The sequence below is a fragment of the Thunnus maccoyii genome, chromosome 10, assembly GCF_910596095.1.
Source record: "Thunnus maccoyii chromosome 10, fThuMac1.1, whole genome shotgun sequence".
Taxonomy (NCBI): domain Eukaryota; kingdom Metazoa; phylum Chordata; class Actinopteri; order Scombriformes; family Scombridae; genus Thunnus; species Thunnus maccoyii.
This window is the reverse complement of record NC_056542.1, coordinates 30,895,553-30,919,555: the sequence shown is the minus strand read 5'-3', so window position 1 is coordinate 30,919,555 and position 24,003 is coordinate 30,895,553. Positions and strand designations below refer to the sequence as shown.

At 39.7% G+C, this 24,003-nt stretch overlaps 2 protein-coding genes across 3 annotated transcripts in view; both read left to right on the top strand.

Moving 5' to 3' along the window:
- Positions 1–6,894, top strand: part of cdk14 (cyclin-dependent kinase 14) — a 202,693-nt gene extending 195,799 nt beyond the window's left edge. For both annotated transcript variants that reach the window (XM_042423787.1, XM_042423789.1), the window contains one exon: positions 2,801–6,894. The gene's annotated coding sequence lies outside the window, so the exon portion shown is untranslated. The remainder of the gene's footprint in view (positions 1–2,800) is intronic.
- Positions 6,895–14,817: 7,923 nt separating this feature from the next.
- Positions 14,818–19,583, top strand: fzd1 (frizzled class receptor 1). Its single transcript, XM_042425006.1, has one exon. The coding sequence runs from the start codon at positions 15,150–15,152 to the stop codon at positions 16,809–16,811; it is 1,662 nt and encodes a 553-aa protein (XP_042280940.1). The 5' UTR covers positions 14,818–15,149; the 3' UTR covers positions 16,812–19,583.
- The last annotated feature ends 4,420 nt before the right edge of the window (positions 19,584–24,003 follow it).

Sequence of the window (24,003 nt, the reverse complement as noted above, 5' to 3'; positions counted from 1 at the left end):
AGTGCAGTGATGAGAATCAAATGCAAGGTTAAAACTCATTATAACCGATAAATTATTGAGAATCATTAAATTTCGACAGAGCGTTTCTATTTTAACTGGCGCAGCTTTTCAGCTGCCCAGTAAACTCAGATGAGTTGCGTAAATCATCTCCCGTGATTCTACTCAGCCAATCAAATCTGTGCATACAAATAAGCATTGCCACTCGAGACACACACAGCGGAGAGAAGAGACGAGAGACTACAGTCAGAGAAATAAGCGAGTGAGAGAAAAGTAATTTCACATGGCGTGCTCTAAAGCGAGAAAAGTACACAGCGAAAACACAGCTTTTAATCCAAAATGGACAAACTCTTACATGTTTGTCACAGTTTGTCTCATATGTTCCAAGACTGCAGCGATCGTGAAGCGCCACTACAAGACAAACACAGATGTTTTGAGCAAACATACTCACTCAAATCCGAACTGAAGGCACAGAAAAAAACTATCTAAGAGCCCAATATGATCCATCCATGTTTTTTCAAAAGTTCTCTGGTATGCATTTTATTTTTAAATGCAGCCCTTATTTTACTTGAAATAAGAAAAGAACATTTATTTACATTAGAGTACTTATTTATAACATGTGTATAATAGAATATTAGGTTCTTTCATGTTGTTGGTGTATATACTCATTCACATCAACAGTATTCATTATTCTATGCGTTGAAGCAGCAATACCAGAGGCCAAGCAGTTTGCCCGTTCCGAACAGGCACGCTTTGAACAGACACTGCACTGGTTTTATTAAATAACAACCAACTAGCTCAGTAGGGGCCTACAACTCATTTTTGCCCTGGGCACCGTAGCAGGTCTATCTGCCTCCAGACACCTGCAGTTACTAAAAAGAAAGTCATATGATACTGATTTTCTATTGGACTCACCATCGCATGCACATGCATATAAGTCCAGAAACATATGTACGTGCATACACGCATGGACACATAATGTATGTGCATGTTTGGAGTCAGGAAGCTACAGGAGCGGCAGATAAATGAGGCATTCATCCAACATTTGAAATTCCTGGCATATACAGGCCTGCTTCCACTGGGAACTGATTAGCAAAGGCAGGGCGAACGACATAGAGACACAGAGAGAAAGAGAGAGAGAGAGAGAGAGAATATGAGGCAGTAAAGAGGAAAGTCAGGATAGAAAGGGACCTAAGAGAGGCGATGCATTATTTATTAGTCCACAGCTCCCTCCTCTTCTTCATATACTCCTCCTCCTCTTTCTCTGCTCACTCCTCCTCTTGTTCTCCTGCTCCCGCTTACTCTTCATCCTCTCCTCCTCCTGTACTCCACCTCCCTATTCTCTACTCCCTCTTGCTCACCATCCTCTTCTTCATCCCTTTCATCTTTAACTGCCTCCCTCCCTCCTTCTCCTCCTCCTCCTCATCTTCATCCTCTACTCCCTCTTGGTCATCTTCCACCTCCTCCTCTCTCCTCCTCACCCACCCTAGTCCTCCACTCTGCCTTTATATCATCTGCGTTCGTCTCTTTCTTTCCTCATGTTTGAACTTCAAAATACTTCACAATGTTAGAATAGAAAACAACAATTTGCAGCTATAGAGGGAGTTACAAAGTGGAACTATTTCCTAAACGAACAACAGTTTGTCCATCTACGCAGTACTTCTGTGCAGCATTTCTGGCTGTAGCTCAGGTTTGACAGATGCAGGCAGTAAGCGCAGACCTGTGTTGCCTGCATTGGTGGAGGCGTGCTGTTTAAGGTACCGGTGAGACATGAAATACTATCCAGGAAGTCCAGTTGGAGTAATGGATTAATGCATGTAAACGTTTTTCAGACGGCAAAGCACCGCACAGCAGTTTGTAACAGACAGGATATGACCGCTCCAGAAAGTTATCACAGTGGCAACTATTTTATGTTTCATCGCACTGATCACAGGGTAAACAGAAGAAAATATGTTTGGAATGAGGGAGAGCGAGGGATCTCAGGATGGCCTGATGGTCCAGAAGAGAAAAGCCTCTGTACACAAAAGTGTACTGATAAACAAACCAGATACAAGTTTTACAGGTGTTAGCAGGCATATAGCAGGCTAGCTGTTTCTCCCTCCAACCTTTATGCTAAGCTGGGCTCATCATTTCCCAAAAATGCTGAACTCTTCCTTTAACTGGGCTTATTTGAAACATCAGACCTTAAAGGGAGAGTCCAGTGGCTAAGATGTGTCTGAAACAAAAGACAGAAAAAGTTGGTCTTAAAGGACATGTTCAAAATTTTTCAAGCTTGTCTTAAAACAACAGTCAGGAGCCCAAATGAACATTGACATTGTTTTTTCTTGCCGTAATCATTCCTACCGTTCATACTGACCATTAGAAGATCCCTTCATAATACACTTACAATGTAAGTGATGGGGGACAAAATCCACAGTCCTCCACAGTTCAACACTGTCCGAGGAAACACAAAGAGGGAATTTGATGCTAAAAAGACTGTAAATGTGTCAGATATCCACTTGATATGAATAACTCAGACTGCTGAAGCCTCATATAAGCTTCACATCATCTTTTATATGCATTTTTGTACAAAATGACTGTATCCCCACACTGAAGGACAAGTAAAGTACTATTAGCATCACTTAATGATATTACATATATAACAAACTTTGAGCCACTGCTCCTTTCTGTTTCACTTGACTTGTGATTTCCAGCTGCAAGGAAACATATGAAATGTGATTATTTTTGTATATTAGACAGTGTCAGTTGTATGTTACTGCATGTTAATGACACGTATTGTGTGTGCTGTCTCTTTGTGTTTCAGGTGGCTGTTGTAAAAAAAGATGAAGACAAACATGCTGAGATGGAGGATCCAGACGAATGAAAGAGCCCCAGTTCTCTTTATTTATTACCTTCACAACGTGCGTGTGTGTGTGTGTGCGTGTGCGTGCGTATGTGTGTGTGCGCGTGTGTGTATGCATGAGAAAGGGAGCATAGATACGGATGCATGTGTGCATTATGGATGATTACTTAAGATTTCAGGCTATCATTTGCAAATTTTGTTTACTTTTTATAAGGTTACAATAACTCATATCATTGTCACAATATAAACAAAAGGACTTTACTATTGGTACATATTGTGTTTTGTGTTTGTAACTAGCCTCCTATTTAAGAATGTATATTTGTATGTACGATATACTCATCTAGAAACTATATAATGGACAATTTTAATATTGCTACATCTTCTCACCACTATACCGCTCTCGCCACGAAACAGAAATCAACACACATACAGGAGACATGCATACAAATAAAATACACCTACAAAACAAAAATAATGCAGTCAGTTAAAAGAATAAAGAATCAAAAATAGTTTTTCATTTCTTTCTAATCAGGTTTAAGTCTAATTGGTGGAACCGCAGACAATAATTAAAATGATAGAGGGCTTTCAGGTGGTGTAACACATTCTCTGGCGGCCATATTGGAGGTCCCCGGTTCTTTTGTCGCTGAGAAGAGTTCTAAAAACTCAGCTGACTCAATTTCAGTTAACAGACTGTTCATTTGCATCAATTTTTGGGGTTGAAGTTATAATTTAATGACTGGTACATGTGGCTGATTTTCTGTTAAGATAATGTTAGCTTCTTAGACGGCTAACTGTGGTATTTGCACGATAATTGTCACACTCTTGGTACACACATCTGATTTAAACACTATAAAGCATTTAGCAAAGTATTTAGTAGGTAGTAGGTCATAGAGGTTAGCACTTGTTTGTGAACATATTGATCTTTTTCAGATATTTCTCTTTCTCTCCTTATTTGCTAGTCTGATTGGGTTATGGTTGTATATTTGGACACCTATACAGTCTTATTTTTGTAATTTTTGATCATTATTCCTCTCACTTAACAGAACTTCATTGCTGAGATTTATGAACTGCACTGTAAAACTGTGTGCACATCTACAGTAAGTGCATAGGTTAAAGTTGAACCAGGTACCTTACAACAGCTGCTATTTTCCCCCAGTGGCCAACTGTGGTACTGCAGCAAAAAATTCGTTATGGCCCAAAAGACATTTTTGATTATAAAACTATTAGTGCTGTCAAAATTAACACATTCATTTTTTTAATTAATTTGAAATATTTAACATGTTCAAAATATTAATGCGATTACTGTCTTTTAGAGGCTGTAGTTGGCTCAGTTTTAAAGCTAGAATGCAGATACATATCATATCATATGAAACTAGACGACCTGAGTCATCCACTGGTACCAACCATGACATGCTTGTTGGGAAGGACGTTAAATAACGCTCCAAAGTTAGGCTAAATTTTGGCGAGGGAAAACGGCTTCCTTTGAACACACTCTCTCTCTCTCTCTCTCTCTCTCTGTGTCTTCCACGTGTGAATCACAATCTTTCCTTGTTTGTTTTTTCATATTTTGATGGACTATTGTGGATCTTGTTGAAATTCAACTGGCACTTGAACATGGAACACATTTATCATTGTTAATTATTTATATTAGTGCATATACAGTAAAAAAAAAAAATTGCCTCCTAAACTGATATCTAATTTTAATGGCCTTTTGAAATTCAACTGGCACTTTAACATAAAGGCCTGGGTTTTGTTGTTTCTGTTAGTGCATAGAAGAAATATGCCTTTTAAGCTGACAGTCAATTTTTATCAAGTCAGTCAAGTTTTATTGGAAATCTGTAGTGCACAGGAGAGAATTTGTGTTCAGAGTTAAAAAGATGCTTTAAACAACAGTATCTGTATTTACTTCCTTGGTGTTGCTACTACATTAATTCAGTGATTTTACATTGTAATATCCATTATTACAAGCTTCAATATTAATCACAGCAAAGTGTGTGATTAACGATTTAATTTTTTAAATCAATGACAGCCCTAAAAACTATAAGATTATATAAAACTTTAACAGCAAATAACATCAGTTATTACTCTTTGCACCATGATTTTTTCCCAGTGGCTAGAAAAGCTATCTTTGAGGTCAGTGGAAGGTACTAGAAGCAAACCAGGAAGAGAGTTTTCTTTTTCTTTTTTTTTTCATGTAGACACTTGGTGAACAACTTTTAATGTAATGAACAGGCAGTATCCAGTTCTTCTAATGCTTCCATAGTCTATTAATGCCATGTTCATTTTATTTTCACTTCAGAATAATTTAAACAGTGAAATTATTTGCAATACAATTAACGACTATAATCAACTTTTCACGTATGAATACACATGAAAATAATTAAATTTGTGAGTAAAATGATATGATATCCCAAACAAAATGCTAATAATCCTTTAATCTTCCAGTGGACCTCCATGATGGAACCAGACCAGGCTGATATGAGTTCTGTGTTGCGACTGAAAAGCCTCTCTAACATAAATCATCTCTGCTGGAGATGTTGACGGTGCACACGTAACATAACAAGAGACAGCACCAACCAGCGTGCGTAACAATATAGACGCAATACTGTAATGGATAACAGCTGTAAGTGAGTGTGTGAGAGTGTGTGTGTGTGTGCGTGTGTGCGTGTGTGTGTGTGTGTGTGTGTATCTTAAACATGGGCAATAGCTAAGCATTGGTGCTTCCATCCATTTATATGAGCTAATGTACAAAAGGTAAAACACCAAGGCAATAGGCTGTGTGGCCTATTGTTACATCCGGCCCACGACAATCCTCCCTTCCACTTTATCTGATACCATTGAAAGATCTGCAATATTCTATCACAAATACACCATCTCAGTCAATAACTTCAACTTTTTTTGTTCAGTTGATGAGTCAAATATTAAGATTAATCTGGAGTTTTCCTAATCTGAGAGAGTGTAGGGATAATTGATTAGCAGTGTGCGTGTGCGTGTGTGTGCAGTATGTGTAGTGTAAGTGGTGAATAAGTTTGATCAGTCCCTTCACCACTGACATGTGTTCTCATGCCCTCTCCCCCTCCCCCCTCCCACCCCCCTGAGTACAGCAGAAGTAGAGTAGGAGTAGAAGTATGGTGATCCTTGTGAAGTACTATCAATACAATGGCTTTGAAATCAGTCTGAAATCAGCTGAACCAATAATACTGGCCCTGCACTGTTGATTAGCTGAAGAGATGAGGCTGCAAATATGACACCTTGGATAAGTGGACACTGTGGATATTTCTCATGTCGCTCAGTGACGTCTCACACACTCACTCACTCACACACACGCGGATTCATGATATAGATGTCTTGCCTGCTAGAAAAAAAAAATGTCTTGCACCCATCTAGTCCTGTCAGCTACTGCTCACTATATACCTGCAGCCACCCCCACGCCCCCCTGCAGCTGGTATTTGCTTGCCAGTCTATCACAATAAATGATATGTTCTAAATTTTTTCAAGTCTATCTTAGTACAACACTCACATTATGCCGTTTGAGAGTGACTACACTGTAGGACGTGGTTTAAAAAAAAAAAAAGCTACATTCCTTGTTCCGTGCCAACCTGCATTTCAAAGTTTAGCCAAAGATAATCTGAGGATTCAGCAGTCAGAGTTAGCCGAATAAGGTAGTTTAGGGCTGCAACTAACAATTATTTTCATTATCGATTAATCTGTCAATTATTTCTTGATTAATTGATAAGTTGTTTGGTCTATAAATTGTCAGAAAATGGTGAAAAAGCCCAAGATGTCGTCCTCATATGTCTTCTTTTGTCCCGACCAACAGTCCACAACATTAAGCTATTCAGTTTACTGTCAGAGAATTTGGAAAATATTTACATTTGAGAAGCTGTAACCAGAGGATTTAGATTTTTTCTTTAAGAATGACTCCACAATTTTTCTCAGGAGCTGCTGGACCAAACCACAGTTGGCAAATGACAAACAGTACTGGACTTACATTTGTTAGGTGGCTTGGATTGTAGGGATGTGCAGAGAGCCCAGTATTTGTATTTGTATTTCTATTTGTTGAGGCAGCAAAATTATTTATATTAAAAGTGGAAATAGGTGTAAAAATCCAGTTTTTGTTTTTATTACACTCTTGATTTTAGGATATTAAAGTGTTAAAGTAGTAGTTTATGAATAAACTAGACAAACCAGACCTGCATGCTGGTATTTGACATAGGTTTTTTTTTTCTTCCTGACAATAAATAATTTTTAAAATATTTGTCCAAAATAAATGCTTGTAAAAAAAACCCACTATTTGTGCTTTGCCAAATAACGTATTTGGATTCGTGCACACCTCTGTTGGATTGGATGCTCATGTTGTTCTGTTTCTCAAGATGTAGGCGGGAAGTTGTTTGCTTACATGTTAGCCATAAAAACATGACAAGTTGATCAAGGGTTTAGGCCTTCTAGTGGTCAGAAACCACTTAATTTGGCTTTAAATACACATGTTAGTGATTGGCTAATTAGGAACAGCAGAGCAGGCCACAGTGAAGGGAAGTTGGAGGTTGAGTCAGCCAAATCAACTGCAGCATGCAACTACCAAGAAATGTGACTCCACGCTGGCTCAGGAAGAAACACCTGTCTGAAGAGAGAGAGCAGAGAGGGAATTTCAATTTGGCAGACTGCTAAATACTAGTCTGGAGCTTTTGATTGTGTTTTTGCACGGAACAAGGAGTGTGGATCTTATCCTACATCTTTTACAGTATGATCACTCAACAACAGAATCACTTCACTACCGGTTCAGAGAGGAGATGATTACAGTCACCCACATATACATACAGTATGATTGAGATAGACTTGAAAAAAGTCCGAACTTGTCCTTTAAAGAAGGAAAACCAATGAAAAGAAGGAATTTGGAGTCTTTGACATCTTACTATAACTGTGTTCCAATCCAGATTCTTCGACCATAGAGACTAGTGGCTCTGAGGCAAAATAAATAATTATGGGCTAAACTCTCCCCAATAGCATTTTGAAAATGCACTTTAAAGAAAATCCTGTTTGCCCTACATTCCAGCCTGTATGGTCACTTTTATGCACTTGCTTTGCCCCTAATGATAAATATATAAATATATATATATGCCCTTGCTTTGACTGATGCAGAGCAAACCAGCCTTCCTTACAAATGTAAATACCGTCCCCGGTTTTGAACCTTTACCACAAATTGAGGAGAGCTCGTAGAAACGCTGTACTTGAAGTTATCTTGCGGCTTTTCAGTGTCATCCCCGGGCTGTGATTGTGCGGAGGAAAAAAGGGGAGGAGAGGCGGTGGGTAATGCCAGTAAAGCCGCGTGACAGAAGAGGGTTAATACCATGGAGCTGTGCTAAGATTGCCCAGCCTTGTGTGGCTTTAAGGGATTGCAGGCAGTATTAGCAGCTGAATAATTATTGTTGGTATGTTTCTCCTTGTGCGCACTTTCTGTGTGGCACATATTGCTTCGTTTCTCTCCCCCCCCCCTCCCTCCCTCCCTCCCCACCCACCCCAACCCTCTTACTTCTGTGGAGCTTTGGCAGCCTGCAGTCTTGTACAAAAACTTATATTTTTGAGTCCTGTGTGGGCAGAGCTCCTGAAGGCACTCTGTTCAAACTTGAATGTTCTTCATATATTTCAAATAAAGTCCAGTGATGGAAAGACTTGGTGAAATTGCACATTAAGCACTGTGACAGGAAAAATGAGAAACAATAATAATGCCAGAAATATCAAAGGTAGGAACTGATGAGATGGTGAAACGCCGTTATAATGTAAGTGTTGAAGTGATGCTTCCACTATGTTTGTATACAGGGTTGCAAATGTCCCCTTAATGTTATGAAAGAGAAATCATATATGAATAGAAACGCATCTATTTTTGGCGTTTTTTGGCTTTATCTTGTGGACAGAAATGGTATGATTTGGGAAAAGGTTGGATCCAACGTGCATCCTTGCTGTGCTGAACAATGAATCTGTGTTTGCAACTTTTTTCAACAAAGCTTCTCTGGTGTTTTACTTTTCTTTTTGTATGCTGCACTGAAAAAAACATCATTTTCACAAGTGGTTTGGAAAACAGAAGTGTCTACAGTCACTTCATCAAGTGAAACAATATAGTATACAGTAGAATAGCTGTCGCATTATTTGTTACGACCTGTATGTAATGTTATTATGGAAGATGTAATGTCCTTCTGTAAATGTTGTTTAATGTTGTTTTACCTGAAATAAAAATTTATTAATGCTTCAGATGTCTGTGAGCTCTGACTGTCACTCTGCTGTCGATCTAATGCCTGTGGCTGTTACAACACCTCATGCTGAAGTTTCCTGTTCTCCGTTTCCTACTCCATTTCTGATACATCACATTTGTGGAGACAAGGGAAGGCCAAGTTCCCGCCTTGATCTCTGGCTGCCGCAGGACAGACAGGGTGTGTTCTTCCAGTTTCCACCACTTTGGGAAAATAAATTACAGATATTTTATTCCTACAGAGGCCCACAACATTTTCTGAAGTATATCGTAAGGTTTTATTTTTCATCTACTTTCCAGGCTGCCTTTGGTTTGTATTTATTTGAATATAAACTAGTTTTTTGTCAAAGTTATGCTTTTGTTACAGGATAATGCAGTGCCTCCTTTTACGTCAATCATTTATAACTCTATTACCATGTGACAATAACTCAACTGACAACAATACAAGTAGACTTATTGTTCACTGTGATGGATTATAATGTAACTCAAGCAAGTTTCAAGTCTCTGCATTTATCTTCATAGCATCGTGACATGAACTTAAAACCAGTGGCTCAGTGAAAGTTACAAACACACAAACAAAAATTATAAAACCATAGTTTACAGGCTCTGTTCCAGAATTAAGAAAACATAATTAAAAATCACTCAATTTTTTATATCACATATAACTAAAAATCCAACCCTGCAACAACTATGCTCTACGGTGCAGTCATGAGGTTCATTCCATGTATCCAGATAAGGAGAGTAACCATCTAATGTTGTTTGATTTATATTTCTGTTTTTAGCAGCCTTTGAAGAACATTTCCCATAACCCTTTTCAGGTTAACATGACTATAGAGATGAAGTAATACACCTCCATAAAGTCTGAGGGATTCTCAAGAGATATACAGTATTTAAGAAAGAATGATAGAAACTGAAGCAGCAGAGGCTGAGATATCCTGACTTTTCGTCTCTAGGATCCCTCATTTCCCATAATGCAACTCAACTCAATGACATATTTCATTAGACCCTCCTGACTGGTAAATGCCCATGTCTTTCAAATGTCACTCCCCTAGTTTGTAATGCAGGCTTTCTGTCAAAAATATTAAATCTCAAACCCAAGCTGTGATGATGTCATCAGGATTGTTTGGACTCCTCCCTCTAAATCGGTGTAGTAGCCCTTTAATGCTATGTTCATGTCATATTGAAGTTACTGTAATAACCCATTTCTGAAAAAGTTCACGTCAACAATCAATTCGTTACAATTTGAAAATGTTTTTTAGACAGCAGAGATTACAGCTGATCAGTTTGAAATCTTACATTCAACAACAATTAGGACGACACATTTCATCATCAGGAGGCTTAGGGGGTTTTTTGGGTTTTTTTTTTTTATTAACACATTAATTGTTAAATTTAAAGTCCCCCTTCCACTCAAAATAGTGTTTTGCTTCTTGTTACTTCTCTTGGACATTTAAGCAGAGTTTGACACATATTCGCTACTACAGGGTGAAAGTTTGTCTGTGCTCACCCTAAATCTGAGTTTAAAGTGTTTACCTACAAGCAGGATTTGTGGCATCACAACTAGTTTGGAGCCAATTGTAGTTCAATGTGCAACTTCACAAGTGTGATGTTGAAACTTGAAGCCTCCAGTGCACAAACACTGACAATGGACTTTACAGTGATAAGATAAGTAATAGATAAACTTTTGAAATGAACAATATTTTCATATTGATAGATTTTGGATTTTTCAGTGAGAGATGAGGAGTTGATGTCATTTGAAGAATTTTAACAAGGTAGTTTAACTTTTTTTTAAATGGAAAACCCATTTTATATTCATACTGGACACAAACTATTATTAAAAGCAGAGTATTTTATTTCCCAAAACATGTCTGGAGGGGATCTTTAAAATCACAAATTGTTAGAATTCTAATGCAAGACATCCTTAATGACATAGATAGCATGGTCACTGACGGTACTGGAAGCTAGCCTGCAGGTGATGTCAGGACTTCTCTGTTTCAATAATGTACAGCATACATGATTTATAATAAATGTACTAAAACATCTAAAAACAGTGGTGTGATTGTTTGGGGAATACTTACCGTAAGCACACTATACAGTGTCTTATACCCCATATTGTGTCTTTTTGTGTCTAGTTTGGTTGCACTTCTTCTGTCTCTCTCCTCTGAACAGCCCAAGGAAGAAAGTCTAGCATTCCTATGTCAGTGTGCATTTTACACTCTTTGCTTCTCTCCTGCTAACAGACAGACAGACAGACTACAGTGCCAGTTGGAAAGCCTGGCTCTCATCTTGTCTACATTAGGGATCATATGTATTTTTCCACCTTCAGCTGATTTCTGCCTTCTTAGTAATAAACAGATTTTTCGTGCAAGGACTGATTACAGGAAGTTATGTCTCGACTGGTACTTGGAAATGACACAAAACATACTCTCAAACTGTTTTTTTTTTTTTTTCTACACACAGACTAGCAATGTATCACACATACTTAATTCCAAATTTATGTCGGATAGGCATTTGAGATGAACCGTTTCATTTAAAATTCAAATGGACAGAGAAAGACAAACATTAAAATACATCAAGAAAAGAGAGAGAAATTTAAAGGCACATAGAGCTCTTCCAACCTGACACAGACACTCACTGACTCCCTGAACTGTCAGCTGGAAGGAATTCAAGTTCATTTATCAAATCTACAGACGTCCCAAGACTGTTGCTGTTTGTTAAGTCTTTCTTCTTTTCTGTTAAGCAGTTTGTAACTTTGTGGAGGAAAATACTATATAAATAAAGTTTATTATTATCATAGTTATACCAATCTAATGGAACTTTCAAATGAAAGACATATCTCTCAATATGTTTACAGATTCTAAAGACAAAGAAGAAAGGATGAGTGTCTGAATGCTGTTCTACATAAAATATAAACTACTGATCTAATGCAGGCAGCGTTTACACATCCGTCATCCTTTCCAAAGGTTGTCAAAATGTTTCCTGTCTGTCCTCTGTGGAAGCCAAGAACAACCATAGTTATAATTACATTTAAGTCATTATCTCAAGATCACAAATGAAAGGATAAGTTCACATTTTTTCAAGAACGATACTCACATGTCTGTATGTACATTTAAAGAGTTATTGGTTGCTTTAATTGTTCCTCCTGCCTGTACTAGTTGAGAAGATTCTTATTCTTAAGGCAATCTCAATGCAAGTGATGGGGCACAAAACTAGTAATCCTTATTCTGGAAAAAAATCATTCTAAAATCAAAGCTTATAGGCTTCAGGAAGGCAATATGACATAAAGAAAGAGGAGAATTTAATACTAAAAAGACTAAATTTGGAAGAAACTCACTTGATTTGTCCAACTCAGATGGCTGAAGCCTGATATTAACTTCAGATAAACTTTGGAAGAATCTCTTGTTGGTAAGAGATCTCTTCACATTACAGCAATAACTACTGCAACCATAATATGATAATAATAATTATTATATTAAGATAGGCTTGAAAAAATGTGACGCTATCCTTTAATTATCTCTATGTATCTTTATATCAGGAAAACAGAGTCCTTTTCTCAGAGATGATCTCGTTATCTTAGGAAAACAAACATCATTTTCTTGAGATAATGGGATAAACATCTTGTTTTTACAAGAAAACAACCTCTGAGATAATTAACCATTAATATAAGTGAGCAACTCATTTACAACCACAGCAATCATGGCGGGTTACGAATGTTTTGGCAACGTTTGGAACTGATGACAGATGATTATACTGGATTGGATTTAAATATAGTTTACATTGAATGATTTCTATTTAAAACAGACTGTAGTCCTGTTTTTACCATTTAGTTCTATTGCAAACATTGTCTTCTGTATTGTGTTGTCTTCTGGCTTCTGTATTATCCAGCTGATCTTGAAATCTTAATCTTTTTGGGCTTCTATAATGACCTCTAGGAATCTTCTAACCATTTAGCATTGTGTATGTGCAGTGGATTATGGGTGTGCAAAAGCTCATATCATACTTAAAAGAATTGGATCTTTTAAGGTATGGGCTTTTCACACTATAAAATATATTTAAAATTATATAAAAATTAAAAAAAAAACAATTGAGAGCAATTTGAGAGAATTACAGTTACTGATCTACTGAGTTTTATCTTAAAGCAAACAGTAGTAGTGACTTTGCATGTTCTCATTTACTATAAATTTATTACAAATCACTATAAGGCTTCACACACACACAAATGCTAAACCATGCTACCATGTGGATGTATTTGGTCTGTTCCAGGCCCTCACTGGTTTCCACTCATCTCTGTACAGTACTCTGTACAGCATGAAACATGCCCACATGTGTAAATGGACTTCGAAAATATGACATATACTTGATTGGAAGTGTGAATCTGCTCCTTTAAAAGACTTGGCAGTGCTTGTTCATCCAGCAGTGACAGTACAGAAGTGAACTGAAATGAACCGCTGCAATCGAGGCAAACATTGGGAAAAATGCAGACCCTCCCTAACCCCCCATCTGTTAGGTCCCACTGAGAGAGAGAGAGAGGGAGGAGAGAGAGAGAGAGAGAGAGAGAGAGAGAGAGAGAGAGAGAGAGAGAGAGAGAGAGAGAGAGAGAGAGAGAGAGAGAGAGTGTGTGTGTAAAGCTAGTCAGAGTGAGACAGGAATAAACAGGAAGCATGTCAGTGCAGTTGTAGTTAAACTGATAAACACACACCTTACACGATTCTTAATTATTGCAACTGCAACTCTGGCTTTAATGCCTTTATAAATACTGAGTGTGTATATACAGTATATACCAGGACACACCCTCCCATTCCCTTGAAGGAGAAAATAAGAAAGTGTGTCCAAACTTTTCACTGGTTCTGTATATACAGACAGATGACAAGTTAAAGGAAAAACCAACATAAAGTGTCTCAGTAAGGTGTTGGGCCACCATGTGCTGCCAGAACAGCTTCAATGTACCTTGGTTTTGATTCTACAAGTGTCTGAATTCTTCTGGAGGGATGTACACCATTCTTCCAAAAGATATTCCCTCATGTGGTGTTGTGATGATGGTGGTGGAGAGTGCGGTCTAACACGTCAGTCCAAAATCTCCCATAAGTGTTCAACTGGGTTGAGATCTGGTGACTGTGAAGGTCATAACATATGATTCACATCATTTTCGTTCTCATCAAAGCAGTCAGTGACCCCTCATGCCCTATGGATTAGGACATTGTCGTCCTGGAAGAGACCACTCCCATCAGGATAGAAATGTTTCATCATAGGATAAAGGTGATGACTCACAACAACTTCCCTCTAAGGGGACAAGTGGATCCAAACCATGCCAGCAAAATGCCCTCCAAAGCATAACAGAGCCACCAGATCCCCTCACTGTAGGGGTCAAGTATTAAGACCTGGACCAGTTTTTACATTAATTTTGATATTGTTGGGAAAGTTATTGATAACTAAATACTGTCTGTCTTTTTTTCTTTCCGGTCCCTTTTTTAAATTTGGTAAATATCAGATTCCAAAACTTTTTCAAAGGTGTTCTGGCACAATTGTGTTAAAACAATTAATACAACGCAAACAACATAAACAGGCTGAGACAAACGTCACGTGCTACTGAAGATAATGATTGTATCGGAGTTATAGTGGAGGTTTCAAACCTGTTTAGTAGAATACCGTGTCAGAGACTTGTATTCAGAAAGTTTGGAGCGGAAGTCACAGTGATGCTGCTGTGCTTGACGTCACTGGGAGAGAGAGAGGGAGCAGAACAGGTTGGAGCAGCAGACTGACGCTGTGTCGCGCAGACTGAAGGCTGGAGCCGTCCGTCTCTTTCCTGGAGGAATACGCTTTATTATTGTGGATTTCAAACGGAGAATCCTAGTTTGTGATTAAAAACTGGGGATTTTTTCCCCCCTCCACATTCTCACATCACCTCGGCGCGGTGAGAAGCCGGGGAAAGGAGCGGTGACACTCCGCTGGAAGAAGCTGCTTTTACCTCGCAAAGAGACGCCAACAAAGGGAAGTAGCCTGCTGCCCGGTGAGGTAACGTAAGTTAGTGAAGCAACACATAGAAAGTACGGCAGCGGTCACTTCTTCACTATGGTTTACAACAGACTCGTTCGTACGGTTTTGACTTCATCGTTTTTCATTCTGCTCCTAAACGTGGGGATTTTTCGAGTAAATGGGCAGTACGGCGGCGGTGACCGGGGAATGTCTATACCGGAGCACGGCTTCTGCCAGCCGATTTCCATCCCGCTGTGCACGGACATCGCGTACAACGAGACTATCATGCCCAACCTGCTGGGTCACACCAACCAGGAGGACGCTGGGCTGGAGGTCCACCAGTTCTACCCGCTGGTGAAAGTGCAGTGCTCTCCGGATTTAAAGTTCTTCCTCTGCTCCATGTATGCGCCGGTGTGTACGGTGCTGGAGCAGGCGCTGCCGCCGTGCCGCTCTCTGTGCGAGCGCGCGCGGCAGGGCTGCGAGGCGCTCATGAACAAGTTCGGCTTCCAGTGGCCCGACACCCTCGCGTGCGAGTCCTTCCCGGTGCACGGCGCGGGAGAGCTGTGCGTCGGGCAGAACATGTCGGACCGCACCGAGCCGGACGCGCCCGGCCCCTACCCTACCGAGCGCATCTATCCTGACCCCGTGAACGGTCAGTTCAGGTGCCCGACCTCGCTCAGGGTGCCCCCCTACCTGAACTACCGCTTCCTCGGGCAGGAGAACTGCGGTGCACCGTGTGAGCCGAAAAGATCTCACGGGATGATGTACTTCAGCGAGGAGGAGCTCAAATTCGCGAGGATATGGATCGGCATCTGGTCGGTGCTGTGCTGCGCTTCCACTCTGTTCACAGTGTTGACCTACCTGGTGGACATGAAGCGCTTCAGCTACCCTGAACGCCCCATTGTCTTCCTGTCCGGCTGCTACACTATGGTGTCCATCGCCTACATTGCAGGGTTCTTACTGGAGGACAAGGTGGTTTGCAATGACAGGTTTGACAATGATATAAGGACTGTGGTGCAGGGCACTAAAAAGGAGGGCTGCACCATCCTCTTCATGATGCTGTACTTCTTCAGCATGGCCAGCTCAATCTGGTGGGTGATCCTGGCTCTCACCTGGTTCCTGGCAGCAGGGATGAAATGGGGCCACGAGGCCATCGAGGCTAACTCTCAGTACTTCCACCTGGCAGCCTGGGCCGTGCCCGCCATCAAAACCATTACCATCCTGGCTGTGGGGCAGGTGGACGGGGACGTGTTGAGCGGGGTTTGCTTCGTGGGTATCAACAGCGTGGACGCCCTGCGAGGCTTCGTGCTGGCTCCGCTGTTTGTCTACCTGTTCATCGGCACCTCCTTCCTCTTGGCAGGATTCGTGTCCCTGTTTCGCATCCGCACCATCATGAAGCACGACGGCACCAAGACGGAGAAGCTGGAGAAGCTGATGGTGCGGATAGGGATCTTCAGCGTTCTGTACACCGTGCCGGCTACCATCGTCATCGCCTGCTACTTCTACGAGCAGGCCTTCAGAGAGCAGTGGGAGAGGACGTGGATCAGCCAGACGTGTAAGACGTACGCCGTGCCGTGCCCTATCCAGAACCACCCCAACATGAGCCCCGACTTCACTGTCTTCATGATAAAGTATCTCATGACACTCATTGTGGGCATCACCTCCGGCTTCTGGATCTGGTCTGGGAAGACCCTCAACTCCTGGAGGAGGTTTTCCACGAGACTGGCCAACAGTAAACAGGGTGAGACCACAGTGTGATGTGGTTTCACACAGATTCACACAGACTGCTTAGTGACAAACTGAATGGTAATCCTTTTTATTATTTTCTTTTTGATTTTTCTTGGACTTACAGGAGACACTCGGTATGTTTTTTAATGTACATATTCATTTGTGAGATTTTTGTAAGTATATATTTGTATTTAAAGATTTTAAAAGTTCTTTCTTTAAAAAAAAAAAACAAACACTTTTTTTCATACTTTGGACATAATGGAATTGTACTTAATCATCACAAAGAGCCAGCTGACCATCAAGGATCCTGAGGTCTCATGACCTGACTTACTGTGGTCACCACTGGGAGTATTTCACATTCAGTGTTTGTGTCTTTGATCAGTGAACAGCCTGTGAGCGGTGGGTCTATTCTAAGCAGAGTCCCGTGAAACCCAAGTGCTTCCTCGTGGCTCCCTCTTATCCTGATTAACCAGCTGTAGTTTTGTGTCTGTTGTACAGTGGAGCAGCAGTTGCCTGTGTCTGAAGGGAAATGTCAGCAGTCTGGGACAAAAAAACGGTGCACAGGTTGTGAATGTGAGTCATTGTGACAGATGGTTGTGGCCTGTACCTCAGGGCCCAACAGTTAAAACATTCCTTTCCAAGTAAAGCACACAGTATCATGTCAATTTGAAGGACCATACCAGGATTTTTTTTTTTTGCATGTTTTAGTTCTGAAAATCAGGCGTATTGTGCAGTATTACATACTCTCAGGCACATTTTTCAGGAAACTGGCTTTTTTTTCTCTCTCGCTACAATATGAAAATCAACCCACAGACACTTGAAACTTCCTTAAGTTAATACTCTTGCACAGTGTTCATCATGGCGATGCTTAATATTGTATAGGTTCTGTTCTGATTGATTTGTAAAGGCTTCCCTGCGACCAAGTGAAAGCAGAGAAGTTGTCCACAGATGTATAAGCTGACAAATATCAAGTCTGTGCAGGTTGATTTTTCTACTGTGGTGAAATGAATTGAAAGCAGAGGCTGCCTGACAGGAAGAATAACAGGGTATGATGTTAAAAATGATCAGCTGTTAAGTACATGTAATATGTAATAAAAAAGGGCTAAGACATGCAAAAAAACACCAGTCAGGCCATTTATAACAGTGATGTGTTTTTAATTCAGAGCAGAATTATGGTCTGTATTTGTAGGAACATAAAATATAAAAAAAAAAAAATCAGCCCATCATGGCAGTTGGAGTGAGAATGTTAAAGCACAAAGCTGGAAAACATAAATCTAGCAGACAACCTCTGTGTGTTTAAACACATTTCCTAATAGTCATTTTTTATGTACACAGTGCTGTGTGAAATAACTGGACATCCTTTGAGCCTTGTTTTGCCACAAACTCATCTTAAGATTTTTTTTTCTATCACACCACACTAATAAGCAAATTTGATGCATTTTATGTGTTTTTAATTTACCAAAATGAACAAACTGTGTGCAGAGTAGGTGCATGTTTTTTATCATGAGAGTAGAACTGAAATGCCAAACATGGTTCCAGCCTCTTAAATGTTGATGACAAATGAGGTTTTGCTTCTTTCTGTCTTCTAATAGTAAACTGAAAATCTGTTTTTATAGAGGGGAAAAAAAAAGATTATTCAGCTAACTGAGAAAATAATTGCAGATTAATTAACGGTGACAATAATCATTAGTCGCAACCCTGCCTGGAGATTAAATATGTCAGTGAGAAATATTTGATCAAACGTTAACATTTAATGCAGTCCCAAGCTTTTGAACACTGACTACATCCAGAATTGGACTAATTTAGTCTTTTATTGCCAGCTAAAGTAAATAATGAATCTCAGTAGAATTTTAATGTGTTTTTTTTTAGAGTGAAGGATGAGTTCAGTTTTAGAAAATATGGTGGAACATGAGGGTCATTTCTGGACATCTTTGGGGTCTAGATAGTAAAAAAAATCAATGATCATATTCTCCAATCTGCAAATACATTCAACTTACTTTGAATGGAGTTTATGTTCTCAGATACTTGACAGGAAATGCACTCACATTTTTTTTTCTAATTTTATTCTGGTTGTCCATTCATAAAAGACATTTATATTTGAATAGCATATTTACAATCATTTTCATAACCTTCATTAGAATAATCAGAACGTCCTGTAGAACAACACGTTGTTCAAAAGCTTAAGAGGTGTCCAAACGTGAGCATGGCACTGTAAAATATGATCATATCTAGAGATGATAGCAGCGGAGCTTGTTTATCATGCACATAATCATAAATGTTTGTAACCCAACACATTTTTGATTCATCTTTTCCCCATGTATTTTTCGAAACTGGAGGATGATGAATATGTCAGTTATTGTTGAGAGGAGACTTGGGTTGATCTGCAGGATAATTTGATCCTGGTGAACATAGCTGCGTGTCTGCACTGTGGGACTGAAGAGCAGCCAGCAGCTTGCATGTCTTCCACTGCAGGAGAAAGGAAGCCTTGTGTTGAAATGCAGAGCGGCTGCTGTCAGTGCAGCTCGGCTCACACACACACACACACACACACGCACACACACACACATGCACGCACACACACATCATGACTTGTGCTCTTGTCAAATGCTCTTCCACACGGTGCTTCCGGTTCATAATAATCCTTTTATTGTGTTGACGGCTCTACAATAGTCATGGCTTTGAAGTAATTTCCTTTGCATTTGCTATGAAGAGAACCTTTATATTTATAGAAAAAAATCTTATATATACACTACATTGATTGCTTTATGAGAATAAAAACAATCTCACCATTGCAACGGCCAAGCTTTTGTAAAATGTCTTATTTCTTTCTTTAAAGCGGTTCAGAACAGTTCAACATTTTGAGACATCTGCTTTTAGCCATTTAAGGATAGGTTCAGGTTTTTTTTAAGTCTATTTCTGTACAGTACTTACATTCAAATACAGTGAATGTGAAAAATGTTGCTGGTTGCTGTGCATCATTCCTCCCGTCCATACTGACCATAAAGTGATCCCTACTAGTTACAGTGTAAAGGATGTGTAGCTGACACTGATATGAAGTCTTAGCAGTCTGGATTGAGTGAATAACTTCCAAAGTCTGTTTTGTGCAAATTCTTTTCTATATGATTTCAGTGTTCCCTTGCTGAGCTGCAGTGGAGGAATGGTAACAGAAAGTGGGAAATTCATATTTTGTAACACCATAACTTTGGAAGATACCCACTTGATTTGACTGATTCTGATTACAGAATGTCCATTTTACCTTTGTATGAATTTTGTAATGCATTTTGCACAGAATAACGACTACGTTTTTGACGCTTGTCTCGCTTCACGGCCAGTATGGACAGACAGGAGGAAAAATGAGTGTTTGATCATTCTTTCAGTGTACATATGGTATATAAGTTTAAGGTCCTGCACGACCACACAGGTGTTTTCAGTTATTTTGGCTGATTAGACATCAGCTAAGGTGTGCCAAACTATTCTGGGATTTAAGTGAGGTCACCAGATTCATTGAACAAATTGGAATGATACAGGTGTCATTTGTCCCACCTCAAGAGGTGAAACAAAACTAACAGGAGAGTCATGCAGGGGGTCAATCAGACACCCTCTCAGGTCTGTGAGATCAGCTCTAATCAGCCAGACAAGTGAAATCACCTGTGTGTGTGTGTGTGTGTGTGTGTGTGTGTGTGTGTGTGTGTGTGTGTGTGTGTGTGTGTGTGTGCGTGCGTGCGTGCGTGCGTGCGTGTGTGTGTGTGCAGGGCCTTTAAAAATCAACTGAGAATCAATCAAAGTTTCATCAGCGTGTGTGTTGAGTACACCCACAGCTAGAAGCAGGAGAACACTTTACAGCTTTGGAGTTGTTGTAAGATTTATTTATTTTTTTAAACTTTTTATTGAGTTACGCTGGCAGCAGTGTTGGGAAAAGTATTCAGACATTTTACATAAAAGTAGAAGTAAATCTACTGTAAATAAAAATCCTACATTCAAGTTTTTACTGTAGTAAAATAGTAAGTGCAGTATTATAGTATTAGCAGCTTTATTAACTTTTTTTTATTACTGATGCTTTAGCATTTAACAGTATTATGCTAATTCTGTAGCTGACAGTGGAACTAATTTGAGTATTTTGCAAGACTACAATGTTTTCTTTTGAAATGTAGTTAAGTATAAGTTTAAAGTAGGATAAAATGGAAATGCTCAAGTATAAGTATCTTAAAATAGTACCTGAGTACAGTACTTGAGTAAATGTATTCACTTTAACCAAATAATAATAATAATAATAAGTAACTTCTTCCTAAGCAGTAGCTGTCAAGTAAATGTAGTGGAATAAAAAAATACAATATTTCCCTCTGAAATATAGTGAAGTAGGAGTATAATGTAGCACAAAATGGAATAACTCAAGTACAAGTACCTCCAAATTGTATTTCAGCAAAGTACTTAAACCTGCAGTGAGGAACTTTTACATATAAATGAATGTCCGTTACATTCAAGCCCTTGCCAAACGAGTTCACACAATGCTGATTAAACCTATCACTGCCAGATAAATCTCTCTGTATTTCACAGTTTGCAGAGTTTTTAAATCTCATCGGATGCTACATTTCCGCACTGGCCATTTGGCTGTTAATCGTGCAGCTCTTCTAGACTTTCCAAATGTTATTAGACCAAATGGATCAAATTCTGATGATAAAACGAGTAATTTCATGGTAATTTCAAAACAATTTATTTACCATTTTTCAGCCGCAACAGTAGTGGTGTACTGGCCATCGGGCATACTGGGACAAATCCTGGTGGGCCAGTGGACCATCAGAAAATACAGGGTTAAGCGCCCCCCTTTACTCTCACTGCCAGAAGGGGGAGACAAAAGTCCCGCACTCCAGCTTTAAGTAAATGTATGCACTTCCCAGTGGTGGAAAGTAACTAAGTACATTTACTCAAGTACTGTACTTGAGTGCAATTTTGAAGTACTTGTACTTTACTTGAGTATTTCCATTTGATGCTACTTTATACTCCCACTCCACTACATTAATTTGACATTCATTTTGCTTAAAAACAATGTAGAGACTCATGCAAAAGTAATCCCTCTCAATCATCACTTAGAAGTGTGTGGTGGTGTATTTATCTGAGACTCTGCCCTCTACCTGTATTTTCTTATTTTCTTATTATTTTGCTGTGTTCAGGACGTTTCTGAGGCAGTGGGTGCGTAGCCCTCAGCCAATAACAGTGTGCAGGGTGTGAGGTCAGGACTCGTAGCGTATCGACCAGTTTACATCACTGTCTCTGTCTCTCTCCTCTGCTCTGCTCTCTGTGTATAAAGAGCAGCAGGTCTGTGCCTGCTTGACAAAAGGTGGGGCTGAGCCACACACACGCAGAGCAGAGAGGCCACAGTGGATAGGATGAAGCTCTGCATTCACACGAAATCAGGAAATGCGGCACCTTCCTGCAGGGTTGTGCAGAGGTGTGGGCGTTTTTGTTTGTGCTTTAGAACATAACTGCTATGAAACTATCAGAAAATAACGTTTTACTTCAACACCAACTAACAAATCCTGCGTAGTATATCTTTTAGTAAAGGATCTGACTTTTTCCACCGGCAGTTCCACATTTGGCAATCACTTTCTCCCAAGTGGGTAGCTCCGGGTCTGAAAAGTGAAACCAATATGGGAGTGACTTAAACCTGCATTCTTTCTAATGGCCATCGGGGGGCGACTCCACTGGCTCCGAAGAGAAGTCTGATTATATGGAAATCTATAAGAAAATGACCGTACTTCTCACTTGATTTATTACCTCAGCAAACATTTTTCTAATGTGTTTACATTTTGTAAATTATGGTCCCATTTAGAGAAAAATAGATGATAAACCAGGGTATGCCTTAAGGCATGGCTAGATTGTGATTGACAAGTCGCTACCACAGCAACAACATTGGTTAGATAATGTTAACATGGCATAACCCCAGATTCACAGTGTATAGCCGTGGATGTTGCTATTTCAGTGTGTTTTCTGTTCATGAAAGTTAATTGTAACATTTTGGTTGCCTAAAAAAGTCTTATTCATTGGTCGTTGGTCCTAAAAGATCCTCAAAGGAGTTCGATGTTCAGTTTTTCCGGTGAGTACATTTTGTTTTAATGGCTTTCACTAGTGAAAATTAGCATTAGCATTATCACAATTAACCATAGACTGTAAATGCACTGTGCTAACCAAGCTAGCAGCTAGTGTTAGGGTCAACTCAACCCTCTTGTCCAAATATGGTCACTTCTGTCCATCCAAGATGGTGATGGTCAAAATGCAAACTCAAGGCGTCCACAAATCAGTGGGTGACGTCAAAGTGGCTACGTCCATTAATTTTTACAGTCTATGGTTTCTCCTTGCTTCCCTCATTTATGCTAAGGCTAAACACATCAGCAAAGGCCAAAGCTACAGAATCTTCATACTGTATTCACAGAGATGAAATTGTTATTAATATTTTCATATGACTCCTGGAAGACAGCGAATAGGCTCATTTTATGTTTTATTTATAATAGTAGAAGGAATATTTAAGCTATAACAGCACCTTGCAAGGAAACAGCATGAAAAGAAGTATTAACAGTGGTTTCAGGACCCGTTTTCATGCAGACTGGAATGCAGCCTAATCCCTATGAGACCTTGTATGTAGTCGCACTAATGACTACAGCTCTTAAAAAAGCTTTTGACCCTCGTGTGGCAGCCATATTCATGGGTCAGCTGCCACAGTCATTGTTCCAGGCTGCTCCTCACACCATGCTGCTTCCCCTTTTATCAGTTACACAGCTTTTAAATCCGCATGGCCCTTTGAGTTCTGACATGGATTGTCGTATGCATATGACAACTGTGGAGACTGCCCTTCTTTGTTATACACTGGAACATATTTTTTGACACAGTAATACTGAATAGTCAGTGTGTTTCTCATGGTGGGTCATTCACTGCCTTAGTATATCTTACAGGTTTATCAGGAGTCTTATTGTATTTTGGAATCTGCAGAGGGCTGCTTGTGAATTTCAGAAGATAGAAAAAATGGAAAAACACTGGAAGGAGGCAGTAGTTGTAAGTCTGCAGTCTTGTATTCCTCATAATCTCTAACTGAAGCTGTGGTTGGGTTGGGGGCTTACAGTCCTGCTCAGCCCAGTAGCTTCTAAAACTCACATCTGGTTCTACTGTGTGATCTGGATATGAACGTACAGTATATTGTTTTACATATGTCATGCTTGTGGGGCAGCTCAAG